The sequence below is a fragment of the Eretmochelys imbricata genome, chromosome 4 (genome assembly GCF_965152235.1).
Source record: "Eretmochelys imbricata isolate rEreImb1 chromosome 4, rEreImb1.hap1, whole genome shotgun sequence".
Lineage (NCBI taxonomy): Eukaryota > Metazoa > Chordata > Testudines > Cheloniidae > Eretmochelys > Eretmochelys imbricata.
The window spans coordinates 140,868,254-140,891,496 of NC_135575.1; the positions used below are offsets into that span (position 1 = coordinate 140,868,254).

The 23,243-nt window shown below is 41.9% G+C and overlaps 1 protein-coding gene across 8 annotated transcripts in view; it reads left to right on the top strand.

Moving 5' to 3' along the window:
- Positions 1 to 23,243, top strand: part of SFXN5 (sideroflexin 5) — a 171,634-nt gene that overhangs the window by 24,931 nt on the left and 123,460 nt on the right. For all 8 annotated transcript variants that reach the window (XR_013346040.1, XR_013346044.1, XR_013346043.1 and 5 more), the window contains exon 3: positions 7,783 to 7,860. Coding sequence is in view for 3 of the 8 variants with exons in the window: in XM_077816054.1 (XP_077672180.1) it covers positions 7,783 to 7,860 (78 nt within the window). In the remaining 5 variants the exon portion in view is untranslated. The remainder of the gene's footprint in view (positions 1 to 7,782; positions 7,861 to 23,243) is intronic.

The following is a 23,243-nucleotide window of genomic DNA, read 5'->3' on the forward strand; positions in this document are numbered from 1 at the left end:
ATTGGAACAATTTACCAGGGAGTGTGATGGATTCTCCATCACTGACCATTTTTAAATCATTTTAAATTGGATAAAAAGAAAAGGAGTATTTGTGGCACCTTAGAGACTAACCAATTTATTTGCTCAAATAAATTGGTTAGTCTCTAAGGTGCCACAAGTCCTCCTTTTCTTTTTGCGAATACAGACTAACACGGCTGCGACTCTGAAACCTTTAAATTGGATGTTTCTCAGTCTAAAAGATCTGCTCTAGGAATTATTTTGGGGAAGTTCTATGGCTTGTGTTATACAGGAGGTCAGACTGGATGATCAGAATGGTCCTTTCTGTCCTTGGAATCTATGACCCATAAAACTGGGCCCCTGACCACCTTCAAAAATCCCCTGATAAATTCTGCTGTCAGTTACACCAGCGTAAATCTGGAGTTGCTCCACTGACCTATAAGTGCCTTCCAAAGGCATTTTTAAAAGAGCAACTTCAAAAGAAGACATTCTTAGTCATGATCCATCGCTCTTCACTAGGGCAGGAGAACCCTCTACATCCTGGAGGGCCAAATCCTATTGCAAAACCATGATGGGCTTCAGTGGATCAGGAGGTGGCCCACAAGTGTCTTTATATAATAATATTCAGCATGATGCTAAAACCAAGCAGCTGTTCAAAGGTGTTTGCCTCGTAAAAAGCTAAGAAAAAGGCTTGTGTGCCTCTGACGAATGAAATCGCTGTGATGTTTTTTCAGGATTTTAATCCTTTGCTGGCCCATTGACTTGCCACTAAGGAAACATCAGCTAATGATTCATGAGCATGCTTTCTATAAAGTCAGCATGAAGGTCAGTGAAGCAAACTTCTTTTTGTGAGGTCAAAACCATTGCTTGCTCAGGAGGAACATGACCTATGAGGGAAGATTGAAAAAATTGGGTTTGTTTCTCTCTGGAAAGAGAGAACTGAGAGGGGACACAACAGTTTTCAAGAACATAAAAAGTTATTACAAGAAGGAGTGAGAAAAATTATTCTCCTTAACCTTTGAGGATAGGACAAGAAGTAATGGGCTTAGAGTGCAACAAGGGCGGTTTAGGTTGGACATTAGGAAAAACTTAAGCACTGAAATAAATTGCTCAGGGATGTTGTGGAATCTCCATCATTGGAAATTTTTAAGAGCTTGTTAGACAAACACCTGTCTGGTCTAGATAATCCTTAGTCCTGCCATGAGTGCAGGGGACTGGACTAGCTGATGTCTCAAGGTCCCTTCCAGTCCTATGATTCTATGACTCTTGAGTCTAATCAGCTCTGTCATTAAATGCTGAAAAGACACAGGTCAAAGAGCATTTACACCCTTATAGACGGAGTCCACACCTTTCCACTCCTATGATTCTATGAAAAGGTACCAGTCTAATAATCCTGCAGTCTTCTGAGTATCCTCAGAATAGATATCTCACAGACCGTGCCAATGCACTTGGTCCTTGGCATATCCCATTGCCACTGTTTCTCAGCCTGGATCTGATGGTACCACCTCTAGTTCAGATTCCATGAACCGTTGAACCCTCAACCTTTCTGCTGAGACAGACATCAAGAAAGTCCATTTGTAAGGTGGAGATTTGCCAGCTAGGAATTGGGTTAAGACTGCCAAACAGCCTTCAGTCACTATTGGACTGTAGTGAACCTGAACCAAGCACCTGAAGGCTCCATATCCCATTACCAATCCCCTGAGCTGTTCAGTCCCCAGTGAATCATTCGGTGGAGCTAGCCCCACTATCGTTAAGGATGAGACTAGCTTAATGTTTAATACCTGATTTTTCTAAGTTATGTAAAATCCACATGTTTGATTGGATTGTCATGAAAATTGCAGTGCCTTCTGGACGTCTATGGTAGACTTACTGGTCCACATTTGAGGTCACTTGAACAAGGAGCTCTCTAGATATGTCCTCTTCCCCTCCAAATAAATATAAGAACCCTATCATTTTGATATTACAACTTTTTCTTTTTTTTTTTTTTCACACAACTGCGGATCAGTTTAGGGACTGATCCTCCCCAAACTGATATAACCTACTCAAGATTGATCTCAGCACCTACTGCCCCTCTGAGGAAGCAATATTTTAAAAGTTATTCAGGTTAAAAGTTGTCCTTACAACATGGCTCAATCCAAGTAGACGAGCCAGAGAAAGTAAATTTTGCGTATTTGCAGCAGGCTGGGGCTCTGTTACAAGCCAGTGTTTTCAGGCAGACAGATAATTGCATAGCTCAAGGTGCTACCCTGTGGCTATTGAACCTGAGCAGCAGCCATATGCTGTGAGTTGAGTCCTGCTTTCCACAGCTTTCTGAGAATTTGTGTTGTGCAAATTGGTTGCTCTCTGCCTCCATTCGGTGGGGGCTTCTTCTGGAAGTTTTGCTGTGAGAGCACAGGTTCTGAGTAAAAAGCTAATATTTCAAAGTTACCGAAAATCCACATGGATATTCACATTCCACTTTACAGATTTAGAAGTACTGTCAAGGAAAATAGCTTACATTAAACAGAAGGAAAATGAAAGACGCCAGTAAGCAGCAGCAGTCATAGCAAACTTCAAATGATATTTCTTCCCACAAACTGCTATAGAAAAATAAAGCAGTACACAATAAACGTTCAAACCAACAGATAGAATTTTTGCAGGCCTTTTTTACCCTTCGTAAAATGGAAATCCTGGTGCAACCTTAACTGTGCTGGCATCACCCCACCATAATAATGCTGCGCCACTGTAGGGTCAGAGGAACTATTCATGGCGCAAGTTGCGTCGTTGGACTGATGTGGACCGCAACTCTGTATTTCCTGGGTTTTGGAGGTTTTAAAGAACAGGTGCACTCAGCATTTTGGAATTACATGAGGCACTGCTGGTTAATCTTAACTCTGTGTTAGCAAAGTTTTGGGGCAGTTAATATTTTATTAAAACAATCTGAACCGTTCTAAACCAAGTGCTTTCATATTCTTAGTATGATCATTATGTTTTACATTTTTGTTTGTTGTAGGACACTCATAAGTTGTTTTTAAGCCTTTTGTAATCTTTCACAACCCTCAGCTATTTTGTTTGGAGGCTCATTCCTTTCATAAAGCGTTATTTATTTTTTTTGCCTGCTGAGCCAAAAGGAGACATTTAAGGAGACTGCAAGTTTAAAAGCAAAAATTGTTTTTTTTTTTTTCTGTTTGTTGCTGTACTAAACAAGATGAGATCCAGCCAGGGTTGTTATAGTAACTACTAACATTTCCTCAAGAGAAGAGGAAAAAAATAGAACACAGATCCATTCATTTATTTACTTTAGACTTTCATTCAAAGTTACATGCTGTTCTGTGTAGATGATTTGCAAGGCACACAGTGTAGGTAATTTCAGTGGAAAACCCTGCCCCCAAATCTCCATACTAATAATGAGCATGAATGGTTCTCCAGTATATTGAGCTGGCAATACTGGTTTATTGTGGAGCTTTGTAGGGAAAATTGGTTATTTTCTCTGGATCCTTTACTTATTATTCATTCTGTAGTCTTTGACTTTTCACCTCTGGATCCTGCACTGCCATCTCGGATTCTCCTGTTCTTTAGTTCTATTTTAATATTCCCTTCCTTTATGAGTATCAGAATTGTGTTGTCTGGGGTGGGGGTGAATTGGAAAAAAATCAATTTTTGTCATAGCAAAAAAATGCAAAGGTCATAATTTTTTCTCAGTTGCTCTCTTCCCCCTTCATTCCCGAAAGTGGCTGCCTATGTTTTCATATACATGAGATACCTTTTTATCTTTTAAAATAAAAATAAAAATCAAACTTATTCAGGTAGAATAAACCCTTACTACGCACAGGATATCGATAACATTCTTATACTTGGTGGTGTTTTGATAGAGCTTGTTATAATTCCTAAATTATATGGTTTTACAATTTTCCTGTCATTTCTAACCCCTTTATATGAAAGAAGGAATGCTCCACAGAAGCTCTATCTACTGGAAGGATTAGGAAGATGGCGCTGCCTCATTTTTTCCCATTAGATCATTCTGAGAACCATCAGGGTTAAAAAGCGAACTTTTCTTGTTTGTTTATTTGAACAAAAGTACAGATAATTCCACACAGTCCTTTTTTTATTTGTAAAAATTGTGGGATCTGTGACCGGCATTGACCACAGGACATATGACTAGCCTTACTCGTAAGGTGCCCATCATTGTCATACCTAGACACTATTGTGTATATTTTTTTAAGTAAATCAGGTCCTGCTAAGAAAAGACCCAAACTCTCCTCCCCTCGCTCACACATTAAAGCTGCTTGACTGTGAGAAGTTAAAGCTCTGGATGATTAATTCCAGGAGGATCATTTCATTATTTTTTAAAATACTGTGTGTGTGTTCCAGTTGTGTGTCTGCAGTTTTCCGGAGCCTGGATACTGACGTAATCCCTAGTCTTTGGAGGAGGGTGTGGTGTTTCTCTCCAGTACTTGTCTGTACCCCGGATGTCCCCAACACATCCCAGTCCCACCCAATGAACGGAGTGAACACACTGCTAGTTTAGGATGACTTCACGTTGCTGGAGTGTATCTTCGTTAAGTCAGCAAACCAAACCAAGATCAAATATAAGCCCAGAGTGATTCTGGAACCTCCCAGAGAAAGTGGGTGGGGTGCAGGGAGGTTTCAGATGAGGCTAGTGCTTTCTGAAAAGAGACTTGAGTTTACCAGGTAATGTGTCTGATAAAACTTGCTTTAAATGAATATATATGGATGACAAAACATTTGAGTGACAGTGGAAGACATGAAGGCTGCTTTGTATTAACATACAAATGCTCTATGATTGTCCGACTGCTGTAAGGGCTCTGATCTGACTCCTGAAGCTGAGTCAAAAGGGGCTGTTCTGTAAAACAAAGACTAGAAATAAAATATCTCTGGGGCAAATGCTTCAAGGGCCATTGCAAGAACAATGGCTGGGCTAATAATTAGGAAGGGACTTCCTGCTGTGGCTCCAGCAAATTTAAAAGGCTTACTTTGCCAGGGCTGGGGACTTAAGATCAAAAGGATACTAAATAGAGTCCCTCTCTTGAGAGAAAGCAGGGTCAGTTGTTGGGGGCTATTCAGGGAACAGGCTGAGACTGAGAGAGTCTGTGTGGCAGGAGTCTGAAGAGGTTGAGGTACCTGGCTAACACTGTGTGGGGAAGGAGAGAGGAACAGTAAGTGCTATGTAAGTATGTCTGTATTTAGGCTATTTTATTGTTTTCAAATCCTTGCTGTCTTGTGTTGTTTGGCGTTCTGACTGTTAAGAATAAACAATACTTTGTTTTGACAAGGCTGTGTAGTTACTGTGGATATACCACTGTCACGATTCCCGAGGGGCAAAACTGCAGGTACCTAACTGAAGTCAGACCTGCTGAGGTAATCCTGGTGAGCACAAGCATCTGCAACCCAGGCTCTAGTCTAAGAGTGGGAGAAAAGGGTGACTCCACCCCACAAAAAGCAGCTTGTCACCTGTTCAGATGCTCTCAGGCAAATGCAGAGAGGCGACAGCAGTGTAGCTAGCCCGATAACCGTGACTAACCTCCATTGCAGAGCCTGAAGAGAAGAAGCTTGCTCTAGTGTTCACATTTCGTTCAGGCTGTTTGAATGTTTCCTGAATTCTTCCTTTCTTCATGTCTCCTGAAATTAAACCTCATTAGGTGTCTTTGCAAAGACTACTCACTTTTACACGTGTGTTGAATCACTGCTAATAAATGTAATACCAAGGCCAAAAATATGTGAATATATATGGAATTAGGTTAGTGTATGCAAAAATGGGCATTGATCCGTCCACAACACATTTGCTCTGTAGAAAGCTGGGATTGCCACTTTTTCATTAATGCATTTATGTACTGAACACTTGAAAGGCCTAGTCATTCATTTATTGCCAATTTCGGGTTGGCCTAACTGCTGGTATTTCCAAGAAAACAACAAAGTATTCTTTGATGTTTGCAACAAAAAGGGACTAATAATCTGCCAGCAATTAGCCCAGCCTATAGAAGAACAAGTTTTGCTCTAATGATACTTGCCTAATTTTTGGAAGGACAAGCTTATTGATGTTTGTGAGGATCTATGATACAATGCTAAGGGCCATAAATACCTAGGTAGATTATAGTCAGATATCATCGTGTTAAAAAAAATCTTTATAAAGCATCCCTATCTAGAAATAATAGTTGTAACAGCTAGGGCAGGAATGTTCAACTAAACAAGCCTGACAGTAACATTTAAAAACATTAAGGTTCCTGCAGGGAATCCATCATCCAGGTAAATAACCTGAATTGTCTTTGTTTTTAAATAAATGAGAAATCTTTCCCTATTCCGTTGACATTTTCTGCAGCCTTACTGCAGGTTTGGCAGGGCACTGGAAAAGCAGTGGGCTTCACTGAAGCCAGCCTTTACAGCCTGACTTGATGTTCTGCATTTTGGATTAATTGAATGGAGATTACTTTCCCCTTTTTAATACCAAACATCAAAAGAATTGGCCTACGAGTCTCAGTCCAGTGCTTAATTGCAAGATCATCCTTCCCCTTGAAATATGGGTATATATTCTGGAAACAAATGGGACTTTTTGATTCAGCAATACATGAATATCAATACTTGCGATAATTTGAATGCATGAGATATTTAAAAACTGCCTTTTAGTGCAACATGAGGAAGTTGCTTATTTCTATATGTGTTTGTGTGTGTATAATGGGTGGGATTTTAAAATGGCCTCGGCTCTTGCCTAATTCTGATCTCATTAACTTCAGCAATCAAACTCCCATTAACTTCAGTGGGAGCAGAATGATGCCAACACTGATTCTGAAAATCTGGCCCAAATATATAGACAATATAGTGGTTATCATTAAAATACCAACATTTGCCAACAGCTACCACATGTTGGTACCCGAGATAGCACAGTTAAATCATTTCTGAAATATATGAAAATATTATTGTATCTCAGATATATGGGGCCTGATTCTGATCTCCTTTATGTTGGTGTCAAGCAGGATAACTGCATTGATTTCAGTGAAGGTACACCCATTTGAGAGCAGAAACTGCATTGACTTCAGTGGAATTATCCTGCTCGACTCTGATGTAGCTGAGATCAGAATCAAACATGCTGTTTAATAATTGTTGGTAGATGTTGAAGTTTTGAGGGTGGCCACTCTGTGTGTGTGTGTTTTCTTTTAATAATACAGATGAATTATATGGGCTAGTGCCTCTTACTGCAGTTCTTGAGGTCTTGAATTTACTTTACCATATTTTTCAGTCCTGTAGTCCTTATGCAGGCAAAACTCCTTTTGACTTCAGTGGGTGTTTTGATGGTTTCTGGAGTGTGGTGAAAGGTATGAATTGATTCCCCATAAGTGCACTGTCCATTGCACCTGTGTAGGTCATTTTGTCCTCAAAAAAGTATTTCCCTAGCTGCATTATGAATCCAGCCTCCTTCTTGAGATAGTAAATCAGATTTATCATGCTAATTAAGAAGACTTCAGCTGAACAGACTTTCTGATACCATTTGTGCCAGCATTCCTTGTTCTTTTGTGTATCCCACATAATTATTATGTATTATTAGATACTTGTACAAACAGAGAGGAAGCTGCAGTCCCTCTCTCAAGAAGCTGATAATATAAATCAAACACAGAAACATGTACTAAATGTGTATGTATATATAAAAAATACACCTATCCCGAGGCTTGCATAAAGAAGTGTGTTTTAAGACTTGCACGTGGCCCTGTAACCTAGATTCACAGCCTTAGGTCTAACGTGGTCAGTGCAGAACAAATGTTGCTGATCATGCTTTATTGTTTTATGTATTTGCAGAGTCGTCTGAAAGAAGCTGTGCAATTGCTGGAGGATTATAAACATGGGACTTTACCCCCTGGAGTCACCAACAAAGAGGTAATACATACGAGCAGTTGTTTACTGGGTTTCTACTTGTGCATGGACAACTACTTTACTGAAGAAAAACAAATTTCATGTATGGTTTCAGAGTTGCAGCCGTGTTAGTCTGTATTCGCAAAAAGAAAAGGAGGACTTGTGGCCCCTTAGAGACTAACCAATTTATTTGAGCATAAGCTTTCGTGAGCTACAGCTCACTTCATCGGATGCATTCAGTGGAAAATTTCATGTATGTCTTTGTAGCCAGTCACCAGTTTGGTACTTTCCTGGGTTTGTACTGTCATGATTACCACAAGTTATCATCTGTTACTGATCTGTTTTTAGTAAGTGTTACTTTTTTTAAAATAAATCCTTAATGATGGTACAGCTGATGACTGTCCCAGTGCTGGGATCTCATCTGGCATTAGTTATAATGCCAATATATGCTGCTTCTGGAAGGAACTGGATGTCTTACACTGGCTATTCCATGTTCTTTTTGGCACTGGGCATAGTAACTCAGTGTGTGTCACGTTAATACTAATAATTTCATAGAAATCGTAGAAATGAATGGCTAGAAGGGACCTTGAGAGGTCATCTGGGCCTTCTCCCCACACTGAGGCAGGACCAAGAATACCTATGCCATACCTGACAGGTGTTTTGTTTTTGTTTTTTTGTGGGGGCTTTTGTTAGGCATTTTAAAAAGTTTTGCTGAGCAAAAGTCCACAAGAGGTGGTTTAACCTGTAAACATGTTAAATAAAAATTGTTATTAAACGTAAGCATAACATTTGAGTTTAAAGAATTGTGTCAATTAAGAATAACATTCATCACCAGCACCATCACTACCCTCAAGCTCTCACAAAATGTGTATTTTGCCAGTTCTAGATCCTAAAAAATATGTTGCTTTCTTCACTAAGCTGAAGTCTCTCACCAGGCATGTCACTGTGTCCATGTATTGGCAGCCAGAGTTGTCTATAAACCCTCCTTCTCTGACGGGGTCACGTTAATTGCTGATACAGCCTCACTGAAATGAATGCACTTACATTGTATGGCTCCTCCACCTATCTTGTCCTGGTTTATGATCTCACTGGGGCTCAGGTATGAGACAGGTGTCTGGACACCTCGGTGAGGCTGCAGTGTGTGTGGTTTTCTTCTTTGACATGGTTACTGGCCTAGTGGAAGGAGGAAGCACCTTTGGCCTTTTGAGACAGTCCCACACGACATTCTCATAAGTAAACTAGGGGTGTGTGGTCTAGATGAAATTCTAGACGGTGGATGCAAAACTGGTTGAAAGAGTAGATCTCTCTAGCTTGCTGAAGTCCTACAAGATAAACTCATACTTCTGTGAAACCCTTATCAGCTCTTCGAACAGTCCAGGCACAACCTACTATCAGGTCTTAGTCCAGTGAACATCTTGTTTTGAAGGAGCCATTAAATTAATGTGCCACCTGACGTTTTCTAGCGAGTGTTCAGTTTTGTGTTACGCTAACCCTGCCAGTATCCAAAACTGCCTTCTTTCCATTCAGTGCATGTTGCCAAGGGTTCCCCGGCAGCAGCCAAAGGCGTAATAACGATGCTTAGTTTGTTTTCATTGCTTGGTGAAACAATTCCAGTACTTGAAAAATGAAAGTGTAAAAGACCATCAGAAAGTCTGTAACATCAAATATTTTCTCAATACATTTATCATCTCCTTGGCAGGGCTTTTAAAGAAATTTCGCCTTCTGTATAGATTCAACCTTCTGAAATGGAACAGTCGTGGACAGTTCCTTCCAGAACTGGCTTTCCTTAGCCCCTTACCTGCACTCTGCTCCTGCTTGCCATGACCCTCCTTGCAAGGCAGATGCTGGAGTAAACACTCTTCATCCCCAGTTATCCTCTGGGGAAAGGTTCACAGCCTTGCAGCTACTTCCCAGATCCCAATAGGAGCACAGCCTTTGTTGGATTCAGAAGAAATTATTTTAGAAAGCTCAGCTGTTGCTCAATAGCATGAAACAGGGTAATCTTAATCTAAAAATCCTCTAGAAAATGCAAGGAAACCCGCCAGAATTTTGCACAAAATCAGGCCTCTTCCAGACAGAGCAAATAGCTGGAGCTGATCCAGGCACAAAATAAGAAATATTCAGTTGTTGTTTTTTTTAAAGTAGAAGTATCTATGTAAAAAACATTACAGCTGCAAAGTGAAGTGCTCAAAAGCTGAGGAAATGCCACAGTTCCAGTCCATGACCAGCCTTAACTCTGCCTCTGGGCATATACATTGTAATACAGTCTTTGGTTCGATTATTTGTTCTGTTGCTCTTGTCTGCATTAGCTGAGCGTATGCTCCTATCAACCCCATAGGCTGCTCTTTCCTAACCACGTTCTGCCACTACTCCCTGTTCACTCTCTTGACATCTCTCTTTTGTGTTGTCATCCCTTCCTCCACTGGTTCCCTTCCCCACTCCTCACTTGCATCCACCATCTCCACCTTACCCTTGCTTCTCCCTTTTTGTTCTCCCCTTTGCCCATTCCTCACCCCCTCTCACCTCCACAAATCCAAATTCCACCTCCACTTCCTCTTCTGTGCGATATTTGACCCAGCCTCCATCCCCACCAGTCCCATTTCCTGCACCCTGTCCCATCACCACCTCTAGCCCTTCCTTTTCAAGCCGTCTCCCTGTCATCCTCTTCTCTTGCTCCCTCTGGAATACCCAGTGGTTGCACACACTGCATCTCAAAGATCACCATTATCCATGTTTTTTTTGTCTCCTTCTCCCTCTATCTCCTGGCACTTACAGGAACTTTGGATCCCCTCTCCTGACACTGCCGCTGCAGCCACACACTCTCAGTGACCTCTTTTCTCACATGCTCCACCTCAAGTCGTCCGCAAAGGAGTGAGGTGAGGTGTAGAGCTTCTCTTCTGCTGTTTCCAACCCTACCACTCTTTCTTCCTCTTCAAACACTCCTCCTGCCTCTTATCTCCACTCCCCCTCCATGTAGTCACCATCAACTGCCCCCAACTCCTCCCCATCCACCTTCCTCTCTGGCTCCTTTGCTCTCCCTTTTTCCTCACAGCACAACCTCATCCTCGTTGTCTTCAACTTCATGTTGACATGTTAGCTGCCCACTTACTCCTCCTACCCTCTTTGTTTGATCCGGAACGATAGATCTGCTCTCCTGCTCACCAAAATGGCCACTAATTTAAGACTGTAACCTGTTCCCAGGGGCTTCCTAGGGAAAAGGGACACACTCAAACAGGTGAAAAATTCATCTAATCTGCTAGTAGCTGCTAGACTACTGATAACCTCTCATTGGGAAAAGAAAAATAGCTAAAAGTTAGAGGAGTGGTTCCAGAACATATGGGAGATTGTTATGGAAAAACTCAATGCATCAATTAGGTACCCCGCAAAATTGTCAGAGGACAGATAGATATTTAGTTACTGTTTATTCAATACTAAAAGTACTGCCAAACCCCTCCCTGCAGCACGCCTGTCCAATTATTTTGAATGTTAACATTTGACAGGCATGCATGGTTTGGTAAATATGAGTAGAGTCAGTAGTTTCACTCAGTTTAATAAAATCCCCAGAAATAACACAGCCTGGGTGGCAGAAAGAGGCTCACTCTGTAATATGATAATACTCTGTTAAACAAAGAGATTTGATGATTCTGTTACTGCATAACGTTTCTCTAAACAAAAAGATCACCTCAGTGTTGTAATGATTAATACTTTAGATATTTACATGGCAATGATTTGTAAACCTGTTAAAACTTCCTAAATAATTACATTACAAAAATTTATCTTTTTCTTCTGGGGGAAAAAAATCTAGTGGTGGCTTGGGGTTCGCCTGGTTTGTTGTTGTTGGGGTTTGTTTGTTTTTTTGAACTCTGCTATGAAGGAGATACATGAACACAACATATCTGAAAATGTTTTGACACAAGGGGCATCGGTATCTAATTTCAGTTTGGGAATGAAAACTGTATTCTGAAAAGTTAAAAGGGAAGCAACGAGAGAATCAGGCTTTCTGACATGTCTCTTAGGCCTGTTAGGAGCTAACAGTAGAGAGTTGTAGACCTGTCTAATAGCTTAGAGTGGCAGTGGTGTGATCCTTGCTGAAGGGAGAGAGAGTGTATCATCTGTCCCACCTTTCTCTGTGTACAGAGATACCTTTGTGTCACTGAGAGCCCTACCAGATTTTTGTCCCACCTGAGTGTTCCTTGGCACCTGTCAGCTTTCCCCCAGCTCCTAGTTTAAACAGTTCCATTACTGAGTTTGCAAAATCTTTTTCATTTGCATTCATTACAAGCTTCTATGCAGTGAGAGAGAGGCAACATGTTACATGTAAAGTGCCCAATCCTGCGAGCTCTTTGTTTGCAGATTTTCCCCCGGGTTCTTGAAGGGCTGCTGGTGGGATCAGGCTTTTAGCATGAAACTCTGGTGGCTAGTGATATTTGAAAGGAGATAGATGAAAATGACACACACACGCTTGCACTCGGAGCCAATTTGCAGCGGAAGGCATAGACCGTAACACCTCCAATTCTAAACAGGGCAGCCATCCCCAGACTGCCTCCTGTGGGGAGCCTCCATTGGAACAAAAGCATTTTCATTTGAAGGAATAAATACTTCTCTGAAGAAGAATACCAGTCATAAAAATATTGTTGGACTGAATAAAGCTGCATACTACTTAAAAGTGGCATTTTCTGCAGCCCAGACACATCCTCAAACCAAAAAGCTTCACCAACTGCAGACATTACGATGTGGCTTTTGTCCTTTATTTCCAGGCTTCTTTGCATCATTTGTCTAATTTGTAGAACTGCATCTGTGTCCTCTATTTGCAAGAGTCCCTTTTCCAACCTGAGCCACCGATCAGCACAGATTGGAAGAACAGATTGATGCTGGCATGTCAGCGGTGGTAAAAGTTGAAAGAAGCCGTACTTGATGGCTACCAGCTACACAGGGGAGAGTTAAAGAATCCTTGTTTGACAACACGGCTGCTTTACTATTTTTATTAGTGCTGCACAAACATGCAATGCAGGAAAAACAGATGCTTCTCCCAAGGAACTTACCAAAGGTTACTGGACATGGACAGTATTGCTTGGGCACTGTAAAATGCAGGGTGACGGTCTCCTGTTGAAGGACTAAATTAGGGAATCGGTGCTGTGAATGCTTTTTCACAAATTAATTTAAAGAACTGCAACATTCTTTCAACCCATCTCCCCGTGATGCTAGACTTTTATGTTACTGAAAGGGCCCACGTCTTCATCTTTCTGTGCTAAAGCCTATCGAGCTGTAACAACAAACCAGTAGAATCACTTCCCCGTAAACAACCTACCTGGTATGTTCAGCAAAACACATCCATCCCATTGCGCCTTTTGTGTCCTGGCGTCCCTTTCCTTTGAATAAATCTCTATGGGAATGTCTGTGTGCTCTGGGATCAGCCAAGAGTGTAAACTATTGCTATTTAATATTTGTATGACAGCCACATCCAGAGGTCCCAGTTAGGATCAGTGCAGCTCCCAGCACAGCAGACACCTAGTTACAGACTAAATAACGAGACAGACAGAAAACAGACCATGAAGGTATTTGCAGCAATTTTATATTCCTCCTGACCATCCTTCCTCTCACTCTTGCCCTCTGGGGGTGTGCCACAGTGTCTATTTGTGGTCTTGCCACTAGGAGAGAACAAAGAGCCACAGTGTTAGTGTAGGTTCCGGTGCTGTATGCCAGTTATACATGGCTCACCGTGCATCACATAAGGACCTGCAAGTTAAAGGCCGAAATACACCTTAATTCTACAGAGGTTTTTTTTGCACCAAGTTAACTATATCAGTTTAGAAACCAATTGCACCAATTTCACTATTTTGGTTTCTGAACTGAGATAAGTAAACCAGTACAAAAAATGGTGTGTAGACCTGCCCTAAGTGACTTTTCCAAGATCACAGAGGGTGTCTGTGTCGAGCAGTGAACCCAGGTTTCCAAAGTCCCAGGCTAGTGCCCTTAACACTGGACCATCTTTCTTCTCAAATTAAGCATGTGCATAGGTGTCTGTGGAAACAGAACCCTAGATTGGGAGCTCGGTGCTGCCATAAAAAAGAGAAAAATCGTTCTCTCTTGCCACGGAGGGTAGGAAAAGAAGCAATGGGTTCAAACTACAGCATAGCAGATTAAGATTAAATCTCATCAAAACTTCCTGTCTGTAAGAACAGTAGGAGAATGGAATGGACTGCCTAGGGAAGTTGTGGAAGCTCCTTCACTGGAGGTTTTCAAATAGAAGCTGGATAATCATCTGTCTTGGATGGTTTAGACACAACAAATCCTGCATCTTTGCAGAGGGTTAGACTAGATGACCCTTGTGGTCCCTTCTAACTCTATGGTTCTATGATTCTAGGTTCTGTGTTTTCTATATGTTTGTAGAAAACTGAGCACATTGTGGGAGCTATGGCAATATAAATGGAAAAGAACTGTCTGTGTATTTCTCATGCACCCATCACTGCAGTATCTTGACATTGAGATAACAAAGAGACAGCCTTTCTCCCTCATCTTTTTGGTTTTTTATTATTTTTCATTCTACCACCCCCAAGATATCTAACCAGAAATCTTCACCCTTTTAAACACAAGTGTGTCACTGAAAGAAATTGAATGAGCCACAGCAAGAGAGAAATGTGAGCTTTTGAAATGCATCCTCCTTTGTCCTAGGAGAGAGAGACTCTTCCTCCATCCAGCCCCGTTCCGTGAGCATTGGCTGAGCATGCACTCAGGCCTGTCACTGGTAGCTTCTCACTCCTGAGCCTTTCCAAATGCAGTTTTGACCACTTGTAGTTTTGAAACTGTTTCATTTCTTCCCCTATTAGTCTCAGTGAGGTGAAAAAAGACTCACCAGTATAATGGGCATATATTGATTACTGTGCTCTTCCTTCAATCGTGCTAACAACAGGAAGAGCCGCTCATGCTGTCCCAGACACGGCAGAGAACAATGACTCTATTGAAGGCTAAACAGCATCCCTTTTAGAGAATAATAACTTTTCTTAACATTGTTGATGATGAGCAAAGAGGTCCATTTGCAGTAAACTGTACTCTTCCCCTCTCCGATCCGCTATTTCTTACCTACATTTTATCAGAAGGCTGTATACTGGGTCTCCCATTGCTTCCCTTTCTTTTTGAGGGATGTTTTCTAATAGGCTGAGGACAGAACTGGGAGCACCTCTCTCCTGCATTTTAATCTGAACTGTGACACTCTGGCCCCATCGATACTGGGTGGAGAACAGAACCTGGAAGCAATGCCTAAAATCAGTTCCACCAAAACAAGATCCCAGCCAGGAAAATTAGTTCCCAATAGCCACCATTGTATGTGTGTAAACACCCCACTCCCAACCCCGATGCTCCATGTGTGAATCTTCCCTCTGATGCAGAAGGGGCTCAGCTGCCTGCTGGGCACCTTCCATCACCCGGAGCAGGTGTGGGTTCCTTGATGGGGGAGGGGGCAAAGTCTGAGCAGGCTTGGGAGAGGAATGGGCAGGCTGGGAGTAAAGCAGGTTGTTCTGCTGTCTTTCACATGCGCACACACCCACCCAGATTCATCACACTTAGGTAGGAAAGATAACACAGGCCCCAAGACAGTATTATGGCTTCTGCAGAGAATCACTGGCTGGCAGGAGTTTCTGGGGGCAGGGCTGGAACAGGGCTGGGTAGCGCTCCCTCCCCACCCCACCCCCCTGCGGGGCTGTCCCAGGCCCTGCTGCACCCCTCCAAATATTCCTCTGCACCCCTTCACCCCTCTACAAGTTGTGCCTCACAGTTTGGAGACCACTCTTGTAGACTCTCCTGGTGTGCAGTCATTGTTCCCGAGAGCACTTTAGCGTAGTACTGTTTTAAACAACACTACTTTAAAACACACCGGGGAACTTTTAGTTCTCACCAACAGGGTGTGCGCAACGCCGTAGTGCACATTAGAAACCACACCCCTAGTGCACATTACCCCACCGGGTAGATAAGTCCTGAGAGACAAGTACTGAGATATGTAAAGTAGTACTCCTTCTGCCTTTCTGAGATGGGGTGTGTTGCTTTGATGCACGTGAAAGTACCTGAAAATACACAGCCCTGTAGGAACCAATGCTCCATTGGCTAGTGGGAAGGAAAAGGCCTATAAGGCTGTCCAGTCCATATCTCACTTTTTGATTTAAGACCCAGAAAAAAAATCCCGGAGCATGGTAAACCACTGGTGATGTGGTGACAAAATAAAGGTTGTGACAGAATATACCCCGTATTCACACACTGCAAGCTATTGTAATAATCTTTGTACAAGGTATGCTTTGTAAGGTATCATTGGAAAACTCATAATTTGCTGGTCAGTATTGTCCTGGTAAGATATATGTGGTGACATGGTATGTGAAATTATAAGATTCACCTGTAAAATGTTGTTAACACATGTTCCAAACCCCACAGCCCTGCCTATTCAGAAGACAGGTCTGTCCTAAACAAAGGAATGTGTGCTTGCCTTAATGACCATTTAAGGAGTAAACAGAGTAATCAAACAGGAAGGGAAAACTAAGGAAGTTCAAACAAGTGGGAAAAAACAGCAAGGAATATCCTTCCACATAGACTCTCTGTCTCCTGGTTCTCAGCTGGGAATGTTTTTCAAGAGGGGGACTGAAACTATAAGAAGGAGGGACAAACACCCCAAGGCATGCCCCGTCTCTCTCTCTGGCCAATTACATTCTCTGTACCTGAGAAGACAAAAGGAAACAGCCATTGGACTTTGGGGAAAGGGGTCCTGACCTGAAGAGTTTGGTCAGTAATCTTACTGGAAGCGTTTGGTGAGAAATTTTACTTGAATCTAATATAGTTTGTTAAATTAGGCACTAGTAAGCATTTGAGCTTTATTTTTCTTATAACCATTTCTAACTTCTATGTCTCTTTACTTATACTCACTTAAAATCTCTCTCTATATAGTTAATAAACTTGCTTTGCTATTTTATCTAATCCAGTGTGTTTAATTTGAAGTGTCTGGGAAACTGTTTAAGGTAATAAACTGTTATATTATTCCCTTAAAGGAATAACAAACTTAATATATTTGTACTGTCCAGAAGAGGGTTGGGCAGTACAGGATATACATTTCTGGGGGATGATCCAGGACTGGGAGTGTGTTTGGATCACCCTGCTACATAACCAAGACTGGTGAGAGCCAGAGTGTAGCTGGCAGGGTGCAATTACACACAGACACTCAGTGTGTGGCTTTGCTGCTGAAAAGCTGTTTGAGAGTGGCCCAGGTGGGAGCTACTACAGCAAGGCATTGTAAGGGACCAAAGGTTGCAGGGCGGGGGTGACAAAGCCCCCCACTTATCTGGATTGTGGCTTTTTATGTCACAGAGATGCCCCTTGAAAATTGAAGTCCACCCTTGACAGCTGCTGGCTGCCACCGATAATAATGACAATAACTAATGCTTTCCATTCCTGCATCACCTTCCATTTGAGGATGTTTATAACAGCTTTATAAAAGTTAATCCGTGAAGTCTCTCTAGATCCCCAGAAGGTCCATTTTATGAATGGATAACTCAAGAGCAAAGAGCTTAAGGCCCAAATTTTCAAACTTGGGTGCTATGGCACTTCGGCCCAGATCCACAAAGCTATTTAGATGCCTAACTCTCATTGACTTCAGTGGGAGCTAGACACCAAAATACCTTAGGAATCTTTGAAAATCCCAGCCTAAGTAAGTCAGGCACCCAACTCCCATGAATTTCCTTGTAATTCAGCGAGTCCTAAGCACGTGAAAGTCTATGGGAGTTGCAGGTGCTCACCATCTCTAGGTATTAAGCCCTACGTGTCTCAAGTTGGGCACCCCTTTCTCCCATTTTGAATGTTTGGGCCATAGTGACTGTGGCAGACCTGGGGCACCTCTTGACTCCTTGACTCTAACCACCTGACAACACTGACGTCCTGTTTGATTCATTAATGTGTGTACTAGCACTAAACAGAACCACTTAGCGGTCCTTGCTGTTGGCTTGAAATATTTCTCAGTGAACTTCCAAAGCAAAGTAAATAGCACCCTGGTAGGGACAATATTTCTCCTGCTGGGAGTTAAACAGTTTTTTTTAAGGGGTTGGGAAAAAGAACAATGACAGGAGATGCTCTTGTACATAAAGCAAGCCTTGATGTATCACACATTCCAGTCACTATGCTGAAACACTCGGAATTCAGTGTGGGATAGATAATCCGAGCTTTGCTTTAGTAAATCTTTTACAGTTTCCAGAGTGAGAAACAACTGGCACTTGCTGACTGGGTGCAAACTCCAGACTGCTATCTTGTTAACATCGAAGTTTTGTGGGGGCAGGATCTTGCGAAAGGATTAGAAAACCTCCCTGTTAGAGCAAGAAAGAGGCTAGCAGGGTTCCAAATGAGACTTTTATGTCATTGTCCAGAGAAGCAGAGACAGTTACTTAACAACTACTCACTTCTTTCTAGTGATTCACTCTTAAGTCTTGTCTATACTAGGGAAATTTTTGCAAAGATTTATCACTGTTGCCAATTCCAGTGTAGATGGGCTCCTTGCAGCATCTAAAGCACGGTATCCTCTGAGCCTACACAGGGTGAGTCTTTCCTTGCTTATGCAGGCTGGCAGTTCATCTACAGTAGGTCTCCAGTGTTGCTAACTCTGGTTTGAGCAACAATGAGAAATTTTTGCCAAAGTTTCCTAGAGTAGACAAGGCTTCAGCATGTGAACAGAAAATAATCCACTCTCCGATCCATGGACTCTACATGTTACTGCAGTTAGTGAAAGGAGAATTATTCCCTTCAAATTACGCAATTAACGCTCATATTTTTACAATCAGATATGTTAACGGGTAAGCTTGGTGTTGAAGTGTTCTTTATATTTTTTGGTTGAAGAGTTACTTTCAAGTGTTGTCTTATACAGTGGAACTTGTATTTAATTTAGGTGAAATATATAGGTTAAAGGTATAAACATAATTCAGTTATTGTCCCACATTAAACAATGTGAAACAAGGTTTGAGGTTTTGTAAACAGAGGCTTTGGCTTGGTTAGTGCCATGGTAAATACACCATTTAAACTCCTTTTACCTTTTTTTCTATTTAAGATAAAGAAAGGAAAGAAAAATAGTTTAAAAAAAAAAGAGAGAGAAGAAATGGAAAGTATTGAGGCTTTCATTTTAACAGCATCCCTTTTTCCCTTTCCCTTTAGCTGGAGAGAATTTTAGAAGCAAACCCCCTCCTTTGTCAGACAGTCTCTTAGATGGTATCAAAGACGGTAATAATGGTCCTGCCAGGGAAGAGAGAAGAAGTGCGTTGAGATGGGCTGGAGCTGTTGTTAAAGTCGGATCCTGTTTCATCCCAGGCAGTGGTTGGGTTTCAGCTGGAGCTGGTAGAGGTGGTGATGTCATCTGGGTCCCTCTCTCTGCCCCAGTCTGGTCAGGACGTCTCAGGATCAGGATGATGAAAGCCAGGGTCCCAGTTGCTGGTGGGGGTGGCAGTCATGATGGTGAAGCTTGCTCTAGTAGCCAGTTTTTCTCCTTAAAATCTCTTATTTTAAGCTCTCTTAAAGGGAATGGTGGGCGGAATAGCCCATCCCCTCATTCTTTTGTTCACCAATTAGGTCGTTTCTGACACATGAATTTTGGTTAGCTGATGTTTTTTTCCCACTTATTTACTTATTTTTATAAAGCATGATTTGTAACACAGTCCATTAGTTGCTTTAGTTAGTAGGCCTTCATGTTTGGACTAATTTTAATTATTTTGTCTCCTTTTCCTACCTTTGCCCATCAGCATTTGTTGTTATAGGTTATTGTGACATTTTGTGAATTTTTATGTACTTTATCCAGTTTGGCTCACAATTAGGGCAAATTTGTAGGCCCATTTATTACAACGAACCCCAACTGAGTAAAGCTCCTGTTTAACCAAAGTTCAGTTACCATTCCCCTGGGAAAGGAGTACTTGTGGCACCTTAGAGACTAACGAATTTATTTGAGCATGAGCTTTCGTGAGCTACAGCTCACTTCATCTGATGAAGTGAGCTGTAGCTCACGAAAGCTCATGCTCAAATAAATTGGTTAGTCTCTAAGGTGCCACAAGTACTCCTTTTCTTTTTGCGAATACAGACTAACACGGCTGTTACTCTGAAACAAATCATTCCCCTGGGGTTACTTGGGTTTGTGTCTCCTAGCTGTGCTCTGGGTCTCCCAAGCCTGTGACAAAGCCTTGCTGCCAGACACATCCAGCCTTAAGGGAAGTGAGTAGGAAGAAGAGCTGTGTGGTCGCACTCTGGGTTCATGAAGCTTTGTGGTACTGTTAGAGCTTGTTGGGAAGATGCATCCAGCCTGCTTCATTATCTGCTGTTAAGCTCTGTAGGAGCATAGTTACAGGGGAGCTCTCTGCAATTTAAGCTCCTTTTCTACAAATCTCCAGGGATCCCCAATTATCTGATGGGTTTGGGTGTTATCCCCTCCAACTTTTGAATAATCGCAGTAGAAACTCCTGGGGATGTCTTAAGTCCACATAAAAAGAAAAGGAGGACTTGTGGCACCTTAGAGACTAACAAATTTATTTGAGCATAAGCTTTCGTGAGCTACAGCTCACTTCATCTGTAGCTCACGAAAGCTTATGCTCAAATAAATTTGTTAGTCTGTAAGGTGCCACAAGTACTCCTTTTCTTTTTGCAGATACAGACTAACACGGCTGCTACTCTGAAACCTTAAGTTCACATGTTCTTGTTCTTTACACAAATCTCTGGTGCGTCAGTAACAAGGTTGTAGGGTCCCTGCTCTTGGAACTGAAGGGAAAATAGCATCTTGGAAATCATGGATTAAAAAGTACTAGCTTGTCATCAACTAGTTTGAGAGCTATTAGACTATAATCTTGGAGCACTTGCAAATGGCCCCTGGAGCTAATTCCTTCACAGTGGTGAAGCATGTGTCAATGAAACAGGAGGCAGACCTGTCATCCTAAAAAGTTGCAATGGCCATAGACTGAGCCACTGCCCCTTGCCCATTTGGGTTGCTTCACAGAAAGTGAAGTCTTTTTTAAATGGTTTGGTTTGCTCTGGTTTTCTTTTTCTTTTTTTTTTTTTTTACTTGATGTTTCTTTTGTGTAAATCCAAGTGTGAACACATTTGCCACTAATACCAAAACAGGAGGGGTAGCAAACACTTGGAGAGGACATAAACTGCAAAGTGGCTAGTGTGACAGGCATGGCAATTTCCTGCAGTATTCTGGGTAAACTTTAATAGATTAAGTTTAAGTACTTTGGAAGTACATTGTATTAAAAATGCAAATGGTAATGTATTATTTTGGGTTTGCATATAATGTCTCTAGGGGGCAATCATGACTAATGTAAACCCTAGGAAGTGTTAAGAGCTTCAAAGAACTATTTGAAACAATGGGCAGACAAGAACGAACTTTTAAAGTGAAGTGGGTTTTCCAGGAAATCTCCAGGGGGAAGTGTATGCAAGCATAAACTCCTCCATCTGTGCAAGAATTCAGCTTTTAGAAGCTTCGCCCTTAGGAGGGAACCTTGGTCTGCTTATCACCTGTTACATGAGGACAAGATCAGAGGCCCAAACTGTATAAAGAAGGGACACTCAGATTCATGGGTATTCTTGTTCTGAACAAAAGGGGTTATGAACTTGTAACCACAGTAGAGCCCCTGGGTGGGGTTTGAAGGACTGACACCTGCCAGAGCTCTTGTTTGAGTTGGGGTGATCTCTGGTAAGCTTATTAGCATGTGTGTAGGTTCTTCTATTGTTTTAATATGCTTTCTCTGTCATGCTTTCCCCTTAAGAATAAATGTGCTTGCTTAGAAAGAGTGGTGTGGTAACTGTGGGCAATTACTCTGTTTATAGCCTCTGTGGAGAAAGCAAAGCAGGCCTGCTTCGGCAGTCTGACTTTCTGGGGAACTCTCAGTGTAAGCAGGGAACTGCGCAGCCTGGAAAAACCCCGATCGGGGGGAGAGAAATGTGGGTCTCCGCTCAAGAGAGATGACAGCTGAGGATCTGGGAGCCTAGAGTGGGTGACCTTGCTGAACCATGAAGGGGAAATTCAGGTGCCCTGAATGGTGACACATAGTATATAATTTTATGTTATTAATGTACAGTAACTCCTGTGTGAAATAGGAACACCTGTGGTAGGAGACCGCCCAAAAGTAGCCCCTTATTTAGAAACCATGGGCTCATTCAGACCAGCATAAATCTGGGATAACTCTACTTACTTTAGTACAAATGCTTTGGATTCACAGTAGTGTAAATGAGATCAGAATTTGGCCCCCCATCTCTAACATGGCCAGAGAAAGTGTGAATGGAATCCCTAGTTAAAACAGAGACCTGCTGTCAGCAGCCAGCTACTGGCTGGCAAAACCAACTACTCACAGTGTTGAATCTATTGGAAAAATGTTGCAGACTTGCTGAAAACAGAAAATGAATTAGAGGATAAAAAAAGTGAAAATGAGCTGGCAGAATCTTTAGGTGACTCATCAGGTGCATCTTGTAAAGTCGGTTTCTGGGAAGCAGTGGGATAATCCAGTGTTCTGAGAATATTTGCTCTGCAGCAAGGAAAAGCAGAAATATTGATACCAGTTAGTGAAATTAGATACCTTGACCAAAATGCCCATAGAACCTGCTCAGAAACCGCCCGTCCTTCCTCATGGACTGTTTTTTCACTAGTGCATTTGAAAACAGATTCAGCTGAACAGAGATGCTGAAGGCCAGTTCTCTGCACCCATGTCTAAGATCATGCCAGAAAATACATGGTCTTTGCTATATAATGCATTTAGAAGAGGTAGAAACACACAGTAGAATTCCTCTTTTACTGAAGGTGTTTTTTGTTTAATATTCTGAAGGTCAGTTATTGTTTTTTATACCATTATGCATATGCTATATTAAAGAGGCTGCATGGTCCCGTATGTAGGGCGCTAGCCTGGGATTTGAATTCGTCTTGGTTTAATTCCTTTCTTTGCCACACACTCCTGGTGTGACCTTGGACAAATCACTTACTTTCTCCATGCCTCAGTTTCCCCTCTGTACAATGGGGATAATAGCATTGCCCTACCTCACTGTGGTGTAGTGAGGATAAATACACTAAAAATTGTGAGAGGCTCAAATACCACAGTAACTGACATCAATAGTTATTCCAGATTTACACCTTTGTGAATTAGATCGGAATCTGGGTGTAGATAATTACTAGGTAGTAGGGATTGCTGATAGCTATGGGCCAATTTCTACTATGCTTCCTCACCTGGAGGTAGTACCTTACCCCGTGAATATTTCCATTGAAACCTACTCCTCAAGGGCCTTGATCCTGCACCAAGTCAATGCGAATTTTTCCATTGACTTGAATGGGAACAGGACCAAGCCCAACGTGAGAGAGGGTGGCACAATCCTATAACTTACATTAAAAAATTCCATACCTTAAATGACTGAACCACCAAATTCTG